This window comes from Silurus meridionalis, chromosome 15 (assembly GCF_014805685.1).
Source record: "Silurus meridionalis isolate SWU-2019-XX chromosome 15, ASM1480568v1, whole genome shotgun sequence".
Classification (NCBI taxonomy): domain Eukaryota; kingdom Metazoa; phylum Chordata; class Actinopteri; order Siluriformes; family Siluridae; genus Silurus; species Silurus meridionalis.
This window is the reverse complement of record NC_060898.1, coordinates 1,669,987-1,692,337: the sequence shown is the minus strand read 5'-3', so window position 1 is coordinate 1,692,337 and position 22,351 is coordinate 1,669,987. Positions and strand designations below refer to the sequence as shown.

Sequence of the window (22,351 nt, the reverse complement as noted above, 5' to 3'; positions counted from 1 at the left end):
TGAAAAATAATATCTATTACAGAGTCGCTAGCATGGCTAACAACAAATTCCTAGCAAAAACATGCTAAAGATTATTGATTTATTTTCCAAACATGCACCAGGCAAACAGGGAGGAAACCCAAAATCAGCAGAAATTCACTGAGGATTAATAATGGTTAACGATTAAAACTTTTTTCAACACATTCTTGTGTTCTATTGCTTCACGAATCCGAGGTCAGACTAAATTCACCCTACAGTACAAAATAAAATCGAATTTGAATTCTACAAATCAAAATTGGTGTATGCTAATTGGTGCTAATTTGATTCATTTTAATTTGATTAGCCTAACAGCTAGCATGCTGGGTCTTTTTCTCTCTGACTGCTGGTGAACATACAAAATTCAGAAATAATAATATTTTGGAAATAACTGGTACTGTAGCTAGCTACAGTTAGCTAGCTAGTCAAAACTCACTAAGATAAAAGTCCTCATCAACCTACAAATAAAGCCAAATGTTTTTTGTTTTATTTCCGTTATTTCCCCTACTGTGAATCGGCTTTCATCTATCAGGTAATTTTTTCTTGTTACCTTGTACCAAAATGAAAAAACTGTACATGCTATTGTTAAAACATAAATGTTGGCACCTCTGTTGAACGGAATTCTAATGTATTACCAAACACTGTATTGTATTGTATTACGAACCAAAGATTGTATTTTGCTTGAATTCTTGTTTAAGGATTTGATTTAATTTTTTGGAATAAGTATTCGTTCCCAGATCATTTTCACACGATGGAATGTGAACGAAAAACTTTTTTTTCTGTCTACGTAAAAGTGAAGTCATAGATTTTTTTTGCTTTTATCAAATAAAATTCGGTCAAAATTCAGTATATTTCGTGGCCAATAGACTTTTCATGCTTCAGGAATGTTTCATGATAAAAAAAAAAACAACAACCCCAGAGCTCACAAGGCTCCAGATTTCTATTACTGGATTTTTTTTTGTCTTTTTGCTGAATGATAAAAAAAATTTTAATACGTTTCTTCCGAACTCTATTTTGCGTCGCTTTTATTACCTGTCTGTGTGACCTTCCCAGGCGTCCACTTAAAATTCGTTTCCAAAACCAAAATTTAATTTTATGTTTGTTTTTATTTTGGTATTTTAACTAAACGGTGTATTTCCTGGGTCTTATTTCAAATTTTTTAACCTCACAATTCTAAATTCACACAAACTCAAATTAGTATTGAACCACCGAACTTTCCAAAACAAATTCCTGTGTTTGAGTATAATAAGGAGAAAAAAATCCATTAAGTATGTATCAGTGTTACATGTTTTGACTACGGCATACGACGCCCATTCTCATTATTTTTTATTTCATTAACACCTTGTTGATGTTTTGGGCACTTTAAAACTCAAGAGAAAAAAAAAATACAGAAGAATGAGCGTACGGAGTCCAGTCCTCTTCCAGAACATGTGTTTGTGTAACGTTTGTCTTCGCTGTGTGCCGCATTACGCTCGAACGTTGCTAAACGCGTTAGTGATTTGTCTGCATTGAGGTAATTTCGTTTAGTTTTTTTGTTTTTTTTTACATTTTTTTTCCTTTGGTACCTGTTGTTTTTATTCTCACTATCATCAGATGGTAGTGCTGTATATTCTGCTATTAATATCTAATAAACAGCTTTGATTCATTCACATTAAGAGATCACTTTGTATGTGTGTTTGTGAATTGCCAGGTCTTAAATCAGGCACAATAAATCACTTTTATACCAGTAATAATGCCCCCAATTAAAATGCTATTCTTCAGTAAGAATCTTGAGAAGCTTGAACTTTCCAGGAGATAAAAATCTATAGCATTCTCGAGAACATTCCTTTATCTCAGTGATGGAAGCTCTCGTTACTGATAGCTAGCTGTAATACATATTTTTATATAATTACCAATTTAACTAATGTAAAAGACTTAATGTTCGTAAGGGTACAAAAGGAAAAATAAGTTCTTATATGGGAACTTCTTCCTGAGAGTTAAATGGCTTTATTGCAATTTTAACCATATACAGTATTCAGTAAATCCAAACAAAGGTTCCTCCAGAACCAACATAAATTAACATAAAATAAAACTACAACCTATAAAGGCCATAACATTATGACCACCTGCCTAATATTGTGTTGGTCTCCTTTTGCTGCTAAAACAGTCGTGACCTGTCGAGCATCAACAGCATGAACTTCTTCAGCAGTTTGAGCTACAGGAGCTCGTCTGTTGGATCGGAACCACACAGACCAGCCTTCGCTCCTCACGTGCATCAATGAACCTCGGCCACTCGTGACCCTGTCGCCGGTTCACCACTGTTCCTTCATTGGAGCACTTTTGATAATTACTGACTACTGCAGACCAGAACATCTCACAAGAGCTGCAGTTTTGGAGATGCTCTGGTCCAGACGTCTAGACGTCTCAATTTGTCAAACTCGCTCATTTTCCTGCTTCTAACATCAACATTGAAAAAAAATTATAAATGGATAAAAGCGATGATGTCAATATTTAATACATCAAACTGAACCAGTGGATTAAATATATGTGGTTAAAAAAAGTTTGAGGTATTAAAGGAAAAGAATTTTGGTTATGGCTCAAGAAAACTCTTCATCACAGAAGACCAAGGTCAATAGTTTTTCAAGGCCTATGAGCGCCTTCTGGTTTTATTCTTTAATTATATATTGTCTGAAGTTATGCGTTGTAAAATTTTCTAAAGGTGACATAAAAATGTTAATGTAAAAATGCTAATGAAAGAATAAGCTAGCGGTGTTAGCCGGGCTGTTCATGGGAGGGACTTACGAAGGACCTAAAGATGTTGTTAGAAACCTGTAGGATGGTGTACATGGGTGAAAAACATCAACTGCGAAAATAAAGTGCTTTGGATACAGACTCAGGACCACAAACACACACACACACACACACACACACACACACACACACACACACACACACTTCTTTACAGTTCAATAGCCGAGCGATACAGATCTCTGCAACCTTTTCAGCCGTCTTTAAGTCTTCAAGTGGCTCCTGTGTGATTTCTCTTCTCAGACTTCCTCCTCCCTGCTTCTCTCTCCCTCTCTTGTTCTTTCGTTCTCTCTCTCCACCTCCTCCTCCACCACATCCCTTGGTTGCTGGGGTAACTGGCCTTGGTGGCCCGCTCTTATCCGCTGACCTTTGGCTTCCCATTACCAGCGAGAGAGATTGTAGAGAGCAAGATAAGGCATGACATTAAGAATTATGGCTGTGTTCCAGCTCACACACCTCTGCCCAGTGCCCCACACACACACTCATCACTGCCGAGCCTGACAGCCTCCACCGAAACCACACGAGCATTCACGTCCTGTGGGACGCCAAAACATTTCCCCAAAATTCCACCAATCAAAAGGAGAAACAAAGAAATATCTTCAATAGATGGAGTCCATCCACATCCTCCTTTCCTTCAATCAAAAGTATTGGGACACCCGACTGTCCCACCTATATGTGGTTCCTTCTTAAGCTGTTACCAACTTTGTAGCTGTCTTAATGAAGATCCGCTTTCCATGGGTTGGAGCGGAAGATCTCCTGCTATAGAGCTCTAATCCTATTGAACATCATGAACGTGAACGTCGACTGCACTCCAGGCCTCCCCACCACAACATCTCACCTGCATCAGTACAACCTTGTTGCTGAAAGAAACTCCACAAAATCTAGTGGAAGAAGAGTGGAAGTTACTATTACAGCAAATGGAGACTAAATGTGGAACGGTATGATAAAAAAAAATAAATAAATAAAAGTCCAGCTTATGGTCAGGTGTCCACAAACTTTTGGCCCTACAATGAATCCTTGTAAAAAATTCAACAGAAGAAGTGCGAACAGGACCGAAACCACGCTGATACTCCTGTAATAATCACGTTTCCGCCACCTCCGAATGTAAAACTGATCACAGGTGCGAATCACAAAAATGGTGATTGGTTTCTTGGAGATCTCGACGTGGTTCTATATAAAGCGGGAAAATAAAGGAGAAAGCAGCTCTGGGAGCGAAATGCTGAAGAAAAAATCCATTTTATTCAATCTCTGTGTTACAGCAGAATATGAGATATCTGTGTGTGTGTATATTCAGCACTGAGAGAGACGCAGAAAGTGGAGCTCTGAGATTAGAACTATTCCATCATCAATACGTGTGTGTGTGTGTGTGTGTGTGTGTGTTGAGAACAATTACCTGGTAGAAAAAGCTTAAAAGATCAAACAAAGGATCCTCTTATAAAACCACAAGCTATAATAATCAAATATGTTTAAAATAAAAGATTTATTTCTGTTGAACTCCTGAGCAGCTGCATCAATGCTTTGGGAATTGCGCCGTCTTTGACCCACCATCAAGGGCATTTACAACACACACTCTATCTACCAAGCTACCAGCACTGTGTCTGAGCACACACACACACACACACCCTCACACCCCTTACACACACACACCTTACACACACTCTTCACCCTCCTGCCATCTGGAATGAGGTTCCCGAAAGACAACCAGATGTGTAACAGTTTCTTCTCATCAGACTTATTAGCGACTCCAAAGAGACTGAACTGATACACACACGTGCAAATAAACACCTCTATTGCAATTTTTACACTGCAGCTGCTGCTGTGTTGTGTTGTGTTGTGTTGTGTTGTGTTGTGTGTTGTGTTTGTACAAAACTCTAAAGTTGTAGTTAGTGATGTGTTGATTAGTTGTTTAGTGTTGTTTCATGTGACATCTCGTCCTGAAAGAACATAGTTTTGAGTAACTGTACGAAACGATATATGATTTGTGTGTGTGTGTGTGTGTGTGTGTGTGTGTGTGTATAAAACAAAAACATAAATATTTGAAGCCTAAAATGAACTAAAATGTCTCAACAACAACTTTAATTTCATTTATAATGCACTCAATAAATAAACAAAAATCTATTTATTTATTTAAATATTATCTATGTAATAGTAAAATACTTAATAAACATGTATACATTTTTAAAAATTACTACTTTTTGTAGTATTTTTAATATAACTATATCTTTAATTTAACACACACACACACACACACACACACACACACACACACACACACACACACACATAGAATGGATTAAAAAAATGTTTTATTGTAAATGTCTAGAATTTTCTATATATTTTGCCTTTTTATGCTGGACATAAAAAGACATTAATAAATGAAAGATTAATTAATAAATTAGACATGAATAAATACACACCCATATTTATTTATATAATGCTTTATTTATTTTTTTCCTGAACAGATTTCAGTACAGAGAAGACACCAGGCAACTTCGATAACACACAATCAAACCTCATAAAAATATTTGAATAAAAAATCCAAATAAAAATTAAAAAAAAGGTAATAATTATGGGATGGATCACGGATTCTATTTAGTGGTGAGGATGAAAGCGGTACGGCACTTTATCGATGCGATATCGATGTTCTCGGTAAAATGCAGATCGTGTACAGGACGAAACTAGGAAAGAATCTGAAAGGTTGTGTGTTGAACTAAAAATATCAGAAAGTGGGTTTTGTTCAATGGCAGAAACATCCTCGTCCTCGTCTCTCGCATCCCCTCCCTTCTTCTACATTGTCTTTCGCACCTCTTGAGAAAATGCTCACGCTTTCATTTTTCACACCTCCCTCCCAGAGCACCGCACCATCCCCCTATTCTTCACTGCCTTTCTTTCTCTCACGCGGGAGAAATCAATCGCTCCCCTCTCAATTAGAGGTCACGCTGCTCGCCAGAGCCGCCGTCCTTCGCTTTTCAATTACCAGGAGGCTCCTGCCGGCCCCCAGAGCATCCCTCACACACACACACACACACACACTCAAACTCACTCACACACACTCTCAAACTCACTCACACACACTCACACACACACACACACACACACACACACTCACACACTCAAACTCACACACACACACACACACACACACACACACACACACACACACACACACACACTTCTCTGAGGGGTGATTGGGTCCAGGACAACCAATTTCTCTTGGCCTAATCAACAGTAGCTTGGACACACTAGAGGGAGGGAAAGATGAAGAGCGAGCAGCAGAGAACTGGACTGACAAAACCAGACCATTCGGTATTTTTTTTTACTTTTACTACTGGAATTCGGCCATGATAATATTTATACCCTTTTTTCATTTTTTATATAAACCCGTTGTTCAAATAAATCAATTCGGTGACATTTTTTTTCCCTTTCCGAACTCTTCTTCTTGAAGAAAGAACGAATAGAGAACATCGTGAATCGCTCATCGGGAAATCACGAGTTCTTATGCTGCCTCCTGATTGGTCCAAGGCATCCATTTATTAACCACACGTTTATATTGTAACGTTGTTTGTTGTAATATTCGAATCGCTTTGATGCGCTTTGATGCTGATCGTTTCCATAGTAACCTGGTCCAAACGTTCTTGCGAATATTTTCTATTGGCTTTATTTATTAAATTATTTCATTCAATCTGCTTATTTGTTTATCGATATATTTACTTTTATTAGATAAACTTGTAAAGGCTTGTCGAAGAAACATAAAGAAGAGTCCAGCGTCGTTCGTCGTACAAAATGTTTGTTTGACGGTTTATAGCTGCTCTAACGTGAGTGATATTAAAGGCAACTATAAATGGATAAAAAATAAATAACTGGCAACGTGACATGGGGGAGCAATAAAACTGTTGGAACTTTGCTGATTAGTTTTTCTGTACGACTTGGAATTTGTTATTCATTAATTACAGCACATTCGTTCATACCGCAGGGCCAAAAGTATTGGGACACAAGCCGTTCCCAGACTCATTATAACTCATTATAACAGGTAATGGGGAGTAAATGTGGAATGGGAAGTTTAATCCCATCGCACGTCAGGTCAGGTGTCCGGAAACCTTTTGCCATGTTGTTTATTTGTTTGTTCTTTTGTTGTTGTTGATGCATAAACACACAGTGTGTCTTTTCAGTCCCGTGATTTGAGTGGGCGGTGCTAAAAAGATCACATGTTCGATGCAATTATCACTGAATCAGAATAACACATAGAATTTATGGCCAAAAGTATTGGGACACCTGCCCTTTCCCTTTACCATCATGTGCTTTTTTTTTTTTGCAAACTATAAGGACAAACTTGGTGCCACTTGAATCTGTAGGTTGTGAGTTCAAGATACCACTCCTGGGCCCCTGAGGATGGCCCTTAACCGCAAAGCTGCTAAGTTGTATGAATGAGATAAAAAGTTGTTCTGGATAAAGGGCATCTTCTAAATGGCGTAAAATGTAGATGTAAATATAGTCTACATGGGTTGAAAGTGTGTGGAAGACCTCGACTGGTAGCTCATTGGTTAAGATGTTGGACTTCTGGAAGGTTGTGAGTTTAAATCCCTCCACCACCACCAAACTGCCACCGCTGGGTCTTTGAGCAACTGCTCAGTATGAATCTGTATGAGTTTCTGCCAATTTCCATGATTGTACTAATGCTAAAGAGCTCTGATCTCACCCTATGGAACACCAGACTTTACTAACACCCTTGTAGCTGTTCGAATCAAACAACATCACACAACAAATCTCCCCATAACTCAGTGGAACATCCTCTCAGAAAAGCGGAGTTTATTATTACAGTAAATGTCGACTGCATTTGGAATTTGATTAGAAAGTAGCACACGGCCTGGTCAGGTGTCCACAAACTTTTGGCCACACACTTTTACTTTAAGTAAAAAAAAAAGCACACAATTATAAAGAGAAAGAGCTTTTTTTTAATCCCTACAGCAGAACAGTGTCCTGGTGAAGAAATGATGAAGGAGGTTAACTGAATGGGTTTTGGAGCTCTTTCAGGTTCTGGTTGTTTAGATGGACGACGTGAGCATGTGAGAAGCTGCTCCCAGGCACTGAGGTTCGCAGGCAAGAGGTGGAAAGGATCAGAGTTATTGGCTGGCGAAGAAGGCCTTGGCTTTCCCACAGGTCGGGTTCATGCACAGAGGACATCGCAGGTTGAGCTGGCGAGAGCAGGACTCGTTCGACTTCAGGTGCGTATGAACCAAATCCGCTAAAGCCTGAGATAGAGAGAGAGAGAGAGAGGGCTGAAAGATCTGAAAGATCTCTTGCTATAAAGCTCCACAAAATCTAGTGGATCATCTTCCCGGAAGAGGGGATTTTATTATAACAGCAAACGGAGAGATATTTAGCATAAACGTTGATGTAGCGAGATGTGAGTTGTTCTTAAAAAAAAAAAAACACCTGGGAACACGTGAATAAATTCCCGTCTCTAGTACGGCGTCAGTGTAGATCAGCATCAGCATTCGAAGGCTATAAAGCAGCACGGAGCTCCGATAGCAGAAAGTCAACAGAATTTGGGTTACAGTTGCATCAGAGCCCCAAAAAAACAGGCAAGACGCCATTTTTATTACATAAAAAAATACGAGAAAAGTATCATAATGTTGCCTAGTGGGTTTTTTGTTGTTTTTTATGTCTGTGAAAATTGCTTACTTTTTTTAATTATAAAAACTTATATATATTAGATTTTTTTAATGTATGTAAAATGTATGTAAAAAAGATTTAATTATAATTACAGTCAAATAAAAAATTATACAATATACACTATTATAATCATGTTATTATTTAAGTATTATATCAAAATTTGTCTCATATATTAATTGTGTATATTAAACACTGTAAAAGAGAAAATATATATTATTTTTGTATTTATTTAACATATTAATTAATTTATTTATATTATCTACAGTATGAGAGATTCCGGGATCCACTTTGATCACGATCAGTAAAAGAGAAACAGTTCCATGATCAGTCACTAGAGGGCTCCAGAGAGATACTATATTGCCAAAAGTATTGGGACTCCTGACTTTTCCAGTCATATGCGGTTCTTCTTCAAACTGTTCTCACAAAAACACACAATTGTATCAGACGTCTTTGGATGCGGTGGCATTAAATCATCCCTTCACTTGAACTAAGAGACCCAAACCTGTTCCTGCACAAAGCCAGCTTCATGAAGACCTGCTTTCCATGTGTTGTGGAAAATCTCCTGCTATAGAGCCCTGACCCTATTGAACATGATGAATGTGAACACTGACTGCACCCCAGGCCTCCTCACCACATCTCACCTACATCAGTACCTGAGTTTACTAACACCCTTGTGGCTGATTGAGCACATATCTCCAAAAACTCTAGAGGAACATCTTTCCAGTAAAGTAGAGTTTACTATAACAGCACAATTATTTATTTATAAAGACTGTTAAACATCTTACCTTAAAAAACATCGGGTTTCCGTTGAGAGACTCTGATCTTCTGATGTTCTCGACCCCACACTAAACACACACACGGCCAGAACAATCAGCTCATATTTCACAGAAGTCTGAAGATGTTTATAAAAAAAATAAAAAACAGCAGGCTGTTATTAGATATGGCCTGGTTTATCAGACACACACACACACACACACACACACACACACACACACACACACACACACACAAAGATAAAACAAAGCATGTTGCTCAGGGCTGTCTACAGGAGTGTGGTGAACAGAGATAGACAGATCAATGGGCAGAGTGTGTGTGAGAGAACCACCCTGATAGATTTGTGGTTTATGGGAGTGTGTGTGTGTGTGTGTGTGTGTGTGTGTGTGTGTGTGTGTGTGTGTGTGTATCCTATGGCTCCAGTCTAACCAATGCCAGTCTATCCTCAGCCAGTGAGAAGCCCCAACACACACACACACACACAATGTATCACTTTCCTTCCCTTCTACTTTCAGCAATTTTTTATTTTGTTCTCATCTGTCCAAACCGGACAGATTGGGATCAGGTGGAGACCAACCGTCACACTTGACCAATGGTTATCTAGAACACACCCACACACCTCTTCTGCGAGGATCTGGGAGTACTCGATGTCCAGCTCGTATAGCGTCTCGATGTGGTCGCTGGTGAAGGCGATGGGAACCAACAGCAGGTTCTTCTTTCCTCTTTTACACAAACCTTTTATCACATCGTCCGTCTGCGGACCGAGCCATGGCATCGGGCCTACCTAAACACACACACACACACACACACACACACACACACACACAAACACACAGGGGGTTGGAGCTCTACAGCAGGAGATCTTCAGTGAGCTGACTTCATGCACAGGGGCATTAATTTGTAGGGTGTGAGTTCAAATCCCAGCCACACCATGCTGAGCAAGGCCCTAAACCCTACAGCTGCTCAGTTGTATGAAGGAGATAAATCTAAGTTACATGTAATATAAGTGTGAGTTTTGGGAAAGAACCACGTATTGGTTGGAAAAATGTCAGGTGTCAAATACTTTTGCCCATATAATTTATTTTTTATTTTTGCTGTTATAATAAACTTTACTTTTCTGGAAAGATAGATCAGAAGAGAGAAATTCTCATCTTTGAGATGAACTAAATACAGAAACATACCTTTGACTGCCAGACGAGACGATATGGGTTACAGAAATCTAACTTCTCCATCACCCTCTGCACTGTAGCTCCCACCTCCTGAGGGTACGGGTCTCCTCTGTTCACCACCTACACACACACACAATGGCCAAAATAAACAGACATAGCAAGCATGTGACTTAAGATTCAGAAGTAGTATCATTTCTATATAATCATTCGCTCGTTTGTCCGGAGTCTCAGAATTGCAAAAATGGTCAATAACAAACTTATATAATGACTCACGTGTCATCTACTTATTTAAGTGAATTTTTACACAGAGACACACACACACACACACACATACACACACACACACACACACTTACAGATATTGGGAGCGAGTGGGCGGAGAACAGAATGACCACATCGTCTCTCTTCTCAGGAGGAAACTTCTCCAGCTCCTTACGCACATGCTGAGCAAAACACTACACACAGAGAGAGAGAAAGAGAGAGAGAGAGAGAGAGAGAGAGAGAGAGAGAGAGAGAGAGAGAGAGAGAGAGAGAGAGAGAGAGAGAGAAAAAGAGAGAGTCATTATACTGAAGTCTATGTATTCTCCATGCTTGGATTTTGTACATAAACCATGAGCCTCTGAAATACTGAAATAAGATTTTGGGTAAAGCATTTAGGTTTTTTTGTTCCAATCCACCATTGATCCAATAATCACCAAGTGTTCCAATCCAACACTCAACAAGTGTTACAATCCACCGATCACCAAGTGTTCCGATCCACCAATCACCAAGTGTTCCGATCCACCAATCACCAAGTGTTCCAATCCAACGATCACCAAGTGTTCCGATCCAACAATCACCAAGTGTTCCGATCCAACAATCACCAAGTGTTCTGATCCACCAATCACCAAGTGTTCCAATCCAACGATCACCAAGTGTTCCGATCCAATAATCACCAAGTGTTCCGATCCAACACTCAACAAGTGTTCCGATCCAACACTCAACAGGTGTTCCGATCCAACGATCACCAAGTGTGTGAAGTGGATCACCAAGTGTTCCTATTCACCAATCACAGTGTTCTGATCATTGCTCCCATGCTCCCTTCCAGGAGGCTGAAACAGTGAAGCGTCTCACCTCGATGAGCAGTGGGTGTGTTGGCCACCTGTCAATCACACTCCAGCGCATTTTAGAGCTCAGTCCAGTGCTGCTGTAGTATCTGTAGATAGCATTCAAACTGCTGCCTACACACACACACACACACACACACACACACACACACACGGTTACATAATCATTGTTTTACGGAGACAGTGTGTGTGTGTGTGTGTGTGTGTGTGTGTGTGTGTGTGTGTGTGCGTGTGTGTGAGAGTACCAGTGGTGGAGCAGCTGTACTGTGGATACTGAGTGAAGGCCACGGCTCTCTCCACTCCGTCTGCCTCCATCTCCTCGATGGCCTCCTCTGTGAGCGGGTGCACGTACCGGAACCCGATATAAAACTTGTGTGGAGCTGTGAGTCAGAGACGAGCAATTAAAAATAATCATTCCAATTTAAACACTGATTTACAATAACTTTTTAATACATAAACAAATATAATATTTTGTGAAAAATTTGGTCAACTTAAAAAATACATGTATATATACTGTTTTGATCGAATTAAACAATATCTTTACACAAACTCTTTCGATAATAATAATAATAATAATAATAATAATCTGGAGCTGATAATATTTAAAAAAAAAATTTATTTTAATTTGCATACATCTTAAATATGCAGACTTTCATTACAATGACTGAGTGTTTCTAGAAGATTCCAGACTTCATTAACAGTTAGGTGATATTTTCGGGGTAACACCCTTGTTTTACTCCCTATGGTTTTATCTGTGTGTGTGTGTGTGTGTGTGTGTGTGTGTGTGTGTGCGCCACTCCCTGTGTCTTATCTCCCAGTCCCTCACACACACCAGACCTCTGTAAAAGCAGATTCACTATCATGGATCTCCTACACAACGTGTCTAAAAGTATTGGCACACCTGTCTTTCCCACCCTCTGTGCACCAGACCCATGAAAATGTGCTTTACATTGGGATGAAGTAGAAGATCTCCTGCTATAGATCTATTAACTCTATTGAACATGATGAATGTGAACGCTGACTGCACCCCAGGCATCAGGACCTGACTTTACTAACACCCGTGTGGCTAAATGAGCACAAATCTCCACAAAATCTAGTGGAACATCTTCTCAGAAGAGTGAAGGTTCTTATAACAGCAAATGGAGAATAAATGTGGAATGGGATGTTCGAAAATAAGCAGATACCAATCTTATGGTCAGGTGTATACAATATTTTGCCTATATAGTGCACATCAGGACTGGTTGTAGTAAACGTGTGCACCCTCACCGGTTTCAGGGCTCATCTTGTCCAGGAGTTTGACCATCCCCTCTCCCTGCATGGTGGTCCAGGCTTTGATGGGAGATCCTCCTCCGATTTTACTGTACTGCTCCTGAATCTTGGGTGTGCGGCGTTTGGCGATGAACGGCCCGAGTTTACTGTACAAACAAATTTCACCCTGTGAAGCACCTCCATATTCCACACACATTTATTATTATATATATATATAAAGATCAGCCGTACTTCTGGACAGGAAGCTGCATCAGATCTTTGTCAAGGAAAAGTCGTAACAGGAAGTCATGAACGTCTTCCAGCTTCTCCGGACCCCCCATGTTCAACATCAGGATGCCGGTCTTAGGTTTACTGCAACACACACACACACACACACACACACACACACACACACACACACACACACACACACGGTTTATGTACAATGTACAAAGTCAAATCAGAAATTAAAAGGTATAAAGTAATAAATATATATATATATATATATATATATATATATATATATATATATATATATATATATATATATATATATATAGTGATAAAAAGTGAACAGTATTTCTGCCAAACTGTAATAGTAAGGATGATAATAATAATTTAAAAGCCTTATAATAATAATAACTTTTATGTTTTTATTTTATATTTATATATTATATACATTTAAAATGCTGCTCAGTGTGCATTACATTGTGATCTACAAAATAAATAAAAGAAAATGGTAAAAAATTATAATAAAATAATAAAATTACACAAAATAAAAAAATAAAAACACTGAGAGGAAAATAATAATATAATTTACAAGAAATATATATAATGTATTTAATACAATATAAATACAAAATGTGTGAAAATACAAATGAATTTATAATAATAATAATAATAATAATATTTAAAATAATTTAAATTCAAAGTAAACAATAAAATCGTTTATTATTATAACAAATGATAAAAAGAAATCTAATAAATATATAATATAGGAATTACTTTTTTTTTTTTTATAGTAGACCCTTGTGCTGCCTGCATTGAGGCGACACGCCAGTAGGGGTCGCTGAAGTCACTTTTAAAATGTGTATTATGTAAAATAAATATATATATAAATATATGTTTTATATTTTGCTTAAAAAACAGTGTGGTGTCTGTTAGCGAATACTTCTGCATATTACTACCGTTTACAATCACACTGCTGGACAAAATGTAACAGACACTCAGAAACACACACACACACACACACACACACACACACACACACACACCGGACACCGAACACACATAACAAAGAGGTCACATAAGGACTGTCATTTGAACCTGTCTGTATCTCATTCTGAGACTTGACTTTGTTCTTGTCTTGTTTTATATGTGTGTGTGTGTGTGTGTGTGTGTGTGTGTGTGTACACTTGTACCTCTTTTCCTGTGTTTTTGGACTGGACTGTGTGGCCAAAGCAGCAGCAGCTCTCGCAGTAGACTGACTTCTGAGAGACGCACCGACACACAAACCAAAACGACTGCTGCTCCTTGAGACTTTCACACACACACACACACACACACACACACACACACACAATTACCTATACAATCCCTTTAAGCATGCTGTGTGGATTTTTCCTCCTCTTAGCTTTTCACAGTAACTCTGTGTTTTGTGTGTGTGTGTGTGTGTGTGTGTGTGTGTGTGTGTGTGTGTGTGTGTGTGTGCGTTGTGTAACAAGCTTACAAAAGCCGAATCTTGGGTTTCTAATCTTTACGAACAGGCGAGTTTCTCTTTTTGCAATAGGAAATGCAATAACACAAGAAAGAAATATATACAACTCATAAAGATAAAAAGAAATTAGACAAAAATACAGCTTTTAATCTGTAATAAGTGCAATAAGAGGACGGACCATTTTGCTGTAAATGTGCTTATAATATAAAAGGTATAATATTATATACTGTAATATAATATAATGTAATATAATTAATAGATTAGAATAAGAATTGTTTTTATAAAATAATCTGAGAATATAAGTGATATAAGAAATATAATATAATATAATGTGATGTAATATGATGTAATAACTGTAATAAACAATATCAAATATATTTAAAATTCAATATTAATATTATACATTGATTTTTATATACATACATAATGTGCTATAAGTGTCCTGGATGAATAATATAAATAGATTTAAATATAAAAATATTTATTTTAATCTAATAATTTTATTACATTAGCTAAAGAGGCAGAATGATGAGGTTCCAATGACATTAAAAAACATTATATTGTTTTTTTGTAGTAATAGTGTTGTTATAGTACTAGTTTGATTATTGCTAGTAGTGTTATTACAATTGTATTATTATTATTTTTATTATTATGATTATTATCATCTTCAGATATTTAAAAAAGGTTATAAAATATGCATTTATATATTGGTGCCAATAAGTTTGTCCTTTACAAAAGGAAGTAGGAGAAGAAGGGAAAGTATTATTATTATTATTATTATTATTATTTTACTATTGTTGTTTATATTTTATTAATGCGATTATTAATATTACTATTTATTATTATTATTATTATCATCATCATTCTTACTAGCAGTAGTGGGGTAATAATAATAATAATAATAATAATAATAATAATAATAATAGATATTAGGAGCATTGATGATATAATAATTATTATTATTTATTCATTTATTTATCTTGAAGCAAAAGCTTTAGCGATAAACATTTTAACTTTAATGACGTAATGAGGTAAATAAACAGAAGTTCTTGCACTGTATTAGAGTTTATTTCTATAAATTCAGGTGTTTATGTAACTTTACAGCATTAATGTGATGTTTAAGGTGAAAAAGCAAAAAACTTACAGAAAACAAAGCGAGTCATTCGCCCCAAAAGCGCCATGTTTAAGCCCGGAGTCCGCGCTCAGCTCCTCTCCTACTGCCCGCGGGAATATCACTGAGAATAAAGCCGGAAAAACTCCTGTATATCAGCGGATAAACCCCCTCCTCAGTCCGGCTCTGTCCTGCCTCTGCCTCTGCCTCCTCCACTCATCACCGCAGCGCCTCTACACCCAGCCGGAGGAACCCCCACAGCTACTTCCGCTTCTCTTCCGGGTTACCACATTTCAAAATAAAACCCACCTCACTGTATTTCCGGTAACAGAAACAGTAGATAAAAGTTTCGCCTATGTTTTAAAATCACATCAAATTTTGTCCACTGGTGTCCCACAAGTCTCGGTACTTGGTCCCCTCCTTTTCTTACTCTATACCCACTCCATTGGTGAAGTCATATCCTCACATGGGTTTTCTTACCACTTCTATGCAGTTGACACTCAACTCAACTCCATCAGATACCACAGCTTCCGCTAGGATCTCGGCATGCTTGACAGACATATCTTCATGGATGAGTGATCATCAACTAAAACTCAACCCCAGCAAAACAGAACTGCTGGTCATCCCAGGTGATTCATCTTCAGGTCAAGAACTCAAAATAACTCTTCATGACTCTCTGCTCTCCCCTTCAGCCACTGCTCGTAACCTTGGGGTAACTATGGACAATGAGCTGTCCTTCTTCCCACATGTCGCTAATGTGGCTCGTTCCTGTCGATTTCTTCTCTACAACATCTGAATGATTCGACCATTTCTGTCCACACAGGCTTCCCAGGTGCTTGTTCAGTCTCTTGTCATTTCTGAACTCGACTACTGCAACTCTCTGCTGGCAGGTCTTCCTCTGAACACTATTCGACCACTGCAAATAATCGACTTGTGTTCAATCAGCCCAAGTTCTCCCACACCACCCCACTGCTGCTCCTTCACTGGCTTCCAGTAGCTGCACGTATCAGATTCAAAACACTGATGTTTGCCTACAAGGCCAAAAATGGACCAGCACCATCTTACCTCAGTGACCTCATCACACCTCACACTGCACCACGCTGTCTGAGATCCTCCAGCACTGCTCCACTGGTACCACCTTCTCTCAGAATGAGAGGTAAGTATACCTCAAGGCTCTTCTCTGTTCTGGCACCGAGGTGGTGGAATGAACTTCCCCTTGATGTCCATACAGTGGAGTCCCTGATTATCTTCAAGCGACGATCTTCCTGAAACACTTAAATTAGCACTTTCCAAGTTTGTAGAATTCAAGGGTTATATTTATATTAAGTTTGTAATCTAACGTGTAGATTTATTCATTGCATGAGACTCAAAGCACTTTTGTACGTCGCTCTGGATAAGGGCATCTGCTAAATGCCACAATGTAAACGTAGCAGTGTGGAGGTGCAGCTGTGGCTCCAGTGAAAGGAGATGTGTTGAATCGTGTTCATTGGGTCTCTTGCTTTGGTAACATTTATTCTCTCAGTATCAGATTCCTGTGTGTGATGCAGCGCTCTGCTTTACTGTGTTTCTCTCTAATATTGATGGTTTCTATAGATTTGGTGTCATAATTGAGAGGTGGAATGATTCAGGTAGAACATCACTGAAGGTCTGGGTGTGAAATACACGACCATATGTGCAAAAGTGGTGTTTGCTTAAACTTTTATTCACGTTTGAACTTGGTTATCTTGAATATAAACACAAGAAGGGGAAAAAAACAAGCATTTAAGGTGGAAACTGTTCACAAAATAGTTTATGTCCCGGTGTAATATGTATCCTGTACACTAGGAGGCGGCAGAGTGTCATCCACGTGGTCTCGCTACTTCCTGCTTCCGGTCACGTGGTCGCGTGGTAGTCAAGATGGCGGCCGCCAAGAGGAAACGTGGAGGAGCAGGAGAGGGTCCGAAAAAGAAAGTTAAGTTTGTGGAAAATGGAGAAAAGGAGAAAAACGACACGACGGAACAGAAGACGAGTGAAGAGATCACGATTCCTCGTCCGGTCTCTCAGGTGAGAGTTTAAATCTGTACATCTACAACTGATTTGTGTCTTCAATCAGCACAAGTGTGTTTCCGAGCAGCATAAATACACACAACTGTAAAGCAGTGTTTGAGTTATAATAGCAGATCTACTCAAACAGCTCAGTCTGAAGTATTATGACGGATTATTACATCATAATATAAAAAAAATCCATGAAATAAAACATTTATTATGTCCAAAAGTATTGGAACACCTGAGTTTGCTTCAGAAACATGCAGACACACTGGTGTATATTACATTTCCCATTTACTTGAGATTGGATAATCAGACCTGTTTCAGCATGACAGTGTCTCTGTGCACAAATCCAGCTCTATGAAGATCTACATGGGTTTGAAGATCTCGATGATGTCCCTCTTTAAAGCTCCAAACCCAATTGAACACCATTGAAAATTAATTTGCTGAATGAGAACCACAAATCTCCAAAATCTGATGGAACATCTTAGTTTAATGTCACCTAAAGTTGGAAGAAAAAAAAAAACATTCACATCACACAGTGTCTTTAAAATAAAACGTAACCTGATTAATGATTATATCCTGATTTAATACAGATATTTATAATATAGTTTTCTGACATGTAGGTTTGGTTCGTGTAAAACATTAGCATCGATTGAAAATATTACCATGTAGATGTAAAAAATAAAAATATGGATTTTTTTTTTTAATCATTTTTTTTTTGTTTTTTTTTTCCTCCTCAGGGCAAATGGAAAAACAAGGAACGGGTTTTAGTTTTCTCGTCCCGAGGCATCAACTTCAGAACGCGGCACCTGATGCAGGATCTCAGGACCATGATGCCTCACGCCAAAGCAGGTGACTACGGATAGCATCGGTAGTTAATTAGTTTATTAATAATAGGCTACGTTTTATAAAATGACTTGGTTTTTTTTTTGCCACTTTGTTTATTTCATGCAGGTGCATGAAAATGCTTAATATTTAGCATCTATTATACATATAAAATTTTTCACAGAATGTAAAAAAAAAAAGAAATGGAAAAAATATCGACAATATATAATAGTTTTTATTAGTATTTAAATAGCAAATTAAACTTATTACTTAAAATGTATTTTGCATTCAAGCAGTAAATTCCCCAATCATTAAGTATTAAATAATAATAATGATAAGGAATCATCCTCTTGCTTGTGTGTGTGTGTGTGTGTGTGTGTTTTCTGCTGAGGCTTTGCTTTTATATTCACAATAACTCTAGAATCCATATAAACTTTCTCTCTGTTTTTTCTCTTCAGACACTAAAATGGACAGGAAAGATAAGCTGTTTGTGGTGAACGAGGTACGAATCGATGCTCTTTTTTCCGCTACGTTTCTCTACACGAGGAGTTTCTGCGAACGCTGGAATGTTTTCTGTTTGTGTGCTGCAGGTTTGTGAAATCAAAAACTGCAACAAGTGCATATTCTTCGAAGCGAAGAAGAAGAAGGATCTGTACATGTGGTGAGTGTCGAGTGATTTCTGGATCTGTGATTGCAGTGGTTTTATAAATCCCTCAGCACGAATATACACACCGATCAGCATAACATTATAACCACCTGGCCTTCTTCAGCGGTTTGAGCTACAGGAGCTCGTCTGTTGGATCGGAACCACACGGACCAGCCTTCGCTCATCACGTGCATCAATGAGCCTCGTCCCCCACGACCCTGTCGCCTGGTTCACCACTGTTCTTTACTTGGAGCACTTTTATAGATCCTGACCACTGCAGACCAGGAACATCCCACAAGAGCTGCAGTTTTGGAGACGCTCTGACCCAGACGTCTAGACGTCACAATTTGTCAAACTCATTCAAATCCTTATGCCCATTTTTCCTGCTTCTAACATCAACTTTAAGGACAAAATGTTTTATTACTGCCCAATAAATAAATCCACACACTAACAGGTGCCATGAAGATCATCAGTGTTTTTCACTTCACCACTCAGAATGTTATAATGTTATGCTGATCCAGTGTTTATATAAAACATGTACCAGTCTGAACATTTGATTCTGATTGGCTGGACGGTAGTTTGAGGTTATTGTAATCACTGTTTGATCTAAAAGTACATGCCGCCTTATAAATAAATGTAACCGTGGTAACAGTAGTGATTTTAGCTTGCAGCAGGTTGGTTCTTTTGGTGCTCAGGCTGCTGATTTGTCCAAATAAATGAACAGATTTTATTTTTTAATGTACGTCATGAACGTGTTCTTTCTCAAAAATTTATTTTTGCAGGATCTCGAACGTTCCTCACGGACCTTCAGCGAAGTTCCTGGTTCAAAACCGTGAGTTTTCACGGCATAAATATATACCACTTCTTAATATATTTATATATATTTATATTTTTATAATTTTTATTGTGGTCATTAAATAGCTTTAATTTCTTTTAATTTTTTTTTTTCCTTTTATTTCAGTGCACACGCTCGCTGAGCTGAAAATGACCGGGAATTGCCTGAAGGGCTCCAGACCGCTTCTCTCATTCGATCCCGTAAGAATGAACTGATCGTTTTATCCGCTCCGGATGTTCGTGTCTTGCTCGTGAATTTTCTGTTCAGATTCGGTTTGTTTTTTTTCTTGACAGCAATTCGATAAGGAGCCTCATTACGCCCTCCTGAAGGAGCTCTTCATTCAGGTACGTCTGCACTTCCTGCACCTCCTTCTCTTTAACCCAACTCTCATAAACAGTGATTTCACACCCGTTCTCATCTTCTACCAGACCTTCTCCACGCCGCAGTATCATCCCAGGAGCCAGCCGTTTGTAGACCACGTCTTCACTTTCACCATCGCAGACAACCGAATCTGGTTCAGAAATTTTCAGGTGAGCAGAAGATTCCTTTAAACCTTTTCTCCTTTATATGCCTGTGAACACATTCGATTCAAAGGTCATGAGTTCAAATCATGGCCACATCAAAGCTGCCACTTTTGGGCCCCTGAGCAAGGCCCCTTAACCCAATAGCTGCTCAGTTGTATGAATGAGAGAAATAGAAGTCGCTCTGAATAAGGGCCTCTGCCAAATGCTGTAAATGTAATATTTTAAATTGTAAAAGTTGTTTGTTTATTTTATGTAAATTATAATAAAAAATTTAAATAAAACAAGCATTTAATAAATTGGGGGATTTTTCCTAAATATAATACATAACTAAATAAATATACTCTACATATAATCAAAATGTGTGTGTGTGTGTTGCAGATTATCGAGGAGGACGCGTCTCTGGTGGAAATCGGACCTCGTTTCGTCCTTAATTTGATAAAAGTTTTCCAGGGCAGCTTCGGGGGGCCGACTCTTTACGAAAACCCTCATTTCCAGTCTCCCAATGCGGTAATTATATATTTTAATAGTATTTCATTATTTTATATTTCAAGTCATGACTTTTTTTAGGTCAAATGAACTTATTTTGAATTATTTATTATTGCACATGTGTAGTAATTAATTGTTAATATAATTATCTATCTATCTATCTCTCTCTCTCTCTCTCTCTCTACATGCAGGTGTGTATGTATTAATTATACAGAAAGTCTACATCAGTTATTAGGGTGCCATTATTTTTGTCACCGGTTCTTTTAAATATAAAAGAATAAAGAAGTGTATATTTCATGTGTAATATCCCAATATTTTTGGATGAGACAATAATAGTAAACAGAGCAAAACCGAACCCATAATAAAGTGTATCAAAAGTAATCGCACCCCCTTTAAGACATTCGTTTACATTATTTCCGTTCATAATTTTATTAGTGACCTTCATTTCCGAAGTCATTCCGAGTTTAATCGGAGTTTAATTCCATTCCGTGTTTTTCTCTTCTCGGAGCAGTATCGGCGCATGGTGCGGCTCAACATGTCGGCTAAACAGAAAGAGAGACAGATGGTGAAGCAGATCCGTCTGGAAAAGAGGAACGAGACGAAGGAGGTTGGGACCAAAACAGACGTAACGGACGCCGTTTTCGACACGCCGGCGGAGGAAAAACCCGTACAGGTGGAGCACGAGGCTCCTGAACCGGCGCTCAGCAAGAAGAAGAAGAAGCTGACTGAGCTGAAGAAGAGGAAGCTCCTGAAACGCAAAGGCCTCTGATGAGACACCTGCAGCCTGTCACTCATTTCTTTCTCGTTTATTTTTGTTTTTATTATTCAGCTCTGAAATCTCGTTTTTTCTGGACGAGATGAATGAATTACTTGTGTGTGTAAAAGTGTTATTCTGAAGATCACCACCTTTTATAGGTCTGAATACAACCTGCGCTGTTCATTGTACATGTGTTTGTTACATTAAACAGGTATAAACGCCTGGACTTGTGTGATTTTGGTTTTCATTTTAAAGGGAAATATTAAATGAAAATTACTTTATTCAGAATTAACAAAAGAACAAAAATATTTGTTGTGTAGGAATTAAAGTTGCAGTCACATCGAGTCCATATTTACTGTTCTGATAAACTCCATTATTCTGGGAAGATGTTCCACCAGATATTGTGGAGATTCAATGAGTTTTTATAAAAGATAAATACAATAAACAGAAAGATACAAAAAAAGATAAATAATAAATAAATAAAGTATTTAATTAATAATAAAAGTATTATTGTATAGACCCAATACAAAAATAATAAATAAAAAATTGTATTGCACACGTATTTTTTCACAATGGAGAAAGCAATTAAATATTCAAGGGTTAGATTGCCTGAGGAAGAAACTTATATTGTTTTATTATTATGATTATTA

The 22,351-nt window shown here is 38.0% G+C and overlaps 2 protein-coding genes across 2 annotated transcripts; one reads left to right on the top strand and one right to left on the bottom strand.

Moving 5' to 3' along the window:
* Positions 1 to 7,734: 7,734 nt before the first annotated feature.
* fech (ferrochelatase) lies at positions 7,735 to 15,864 on the bottom strand. Its single transcript, XM_046868416.1, has 11 exons — positions 15,634 to 15,864; positions 14,194 to 14,311; positions 13,025 to 13,144; positions 12,791 to 12,939; positions 11,770 to 11,904; positions 11,532 to 11,638; positions 10,775 to 10,873; positions 10,431 to 10,538; positions 9,869 to 10,033; positions 9,261 to 9,320; positions 7,735 to 8,051 (listed from the first exon to the last, which is right to left on the bottom strand). Exons 1-11 carry the CDS (start codon positions 15,668 to 15,670, stop codon positions 7,923 to 7,925), a joined length of 1,227 nt encoding a protein of 408 aa, XP_046724372.1. The 5' UTR covers positions 15,671 to 15,864; the 3' UTR covers positions 7,735 to 7,922.
* A 1,572-nt stretch (positions 15,865 to 17,436) lies between these two features.
* On the top strand, positions 17,437 to 21,927 carry bxdc2 (brix domain containing 2). The gene is made up of 10 exons (XM_046868417.1): positions 17,437 to 17,643; positions 18,369 to 18,480; positions 18,912 to 18,955; positions 19,044 to 19,114; positions 19,882 to 19,931; positions 20,061 to 20,134; positions 20,228 to 20,278; positions 20,363 to 20,464; positions 20,837 to 20,965; positions 21,456 to 21,927. The coding sequence occupies exons 1-10, from the start codon at positions 17,497 to 17,499 to the stop codon at positions 21,711 to 21,713; spliced, it is 1,038 nt and encodes a 345-aa protein (XP_046724373.1). The 5' UTR covers positions 17,437 to 17,496; the 3' UTR covers positions 21,714 to 21,927.
* Positions 21,928 to 22,351: the final 424 nt, after the last annotated feature.

Coding starts and splice junctions, on each gene's coding strand:
- fech (XM_046868416.1), bottom strand. CDS start 15,670: ATGGCGCTTTTGGGGCGAATGACTCGCTTTGTTTTCT. Junction 10,539..10,774: donor CCCACTCGCTCCCAATATCT/GTAAGTGTGTGT, acceptor GTGTGTGTGTAG/GTGGTGAACAGAGGAGACCC. Junction 8,052..9,260: donor GAAACCCGATGTTTTTTAAG/GTAAGATGTTTA, acceptor TCTCTATCTCAG/GCTTTAGCGGATTTGGTTCA.
- bxdc2 (XM_046868417.1), top strand. CDS start 17,497: ATGGCGGCCGCCAAGAGGAAACGTGGAGGAGCAGGAGAGGGTCCGAAA. Junction 17,644..18,368: donor TTCCTCGTCCGGTCTCTCAG/GTGAGAGTTTAA, acceptor TTTCCTCCTCAG/GGCAAATGGAAAAACAAGGA. Junction 19,115..19,881: donor AAGAAGGATCTGTACATGTG/GTGAGTGTCGAG, acceptor TTATTTTTGCAG/GATCTCGAACGTTCCTCACG.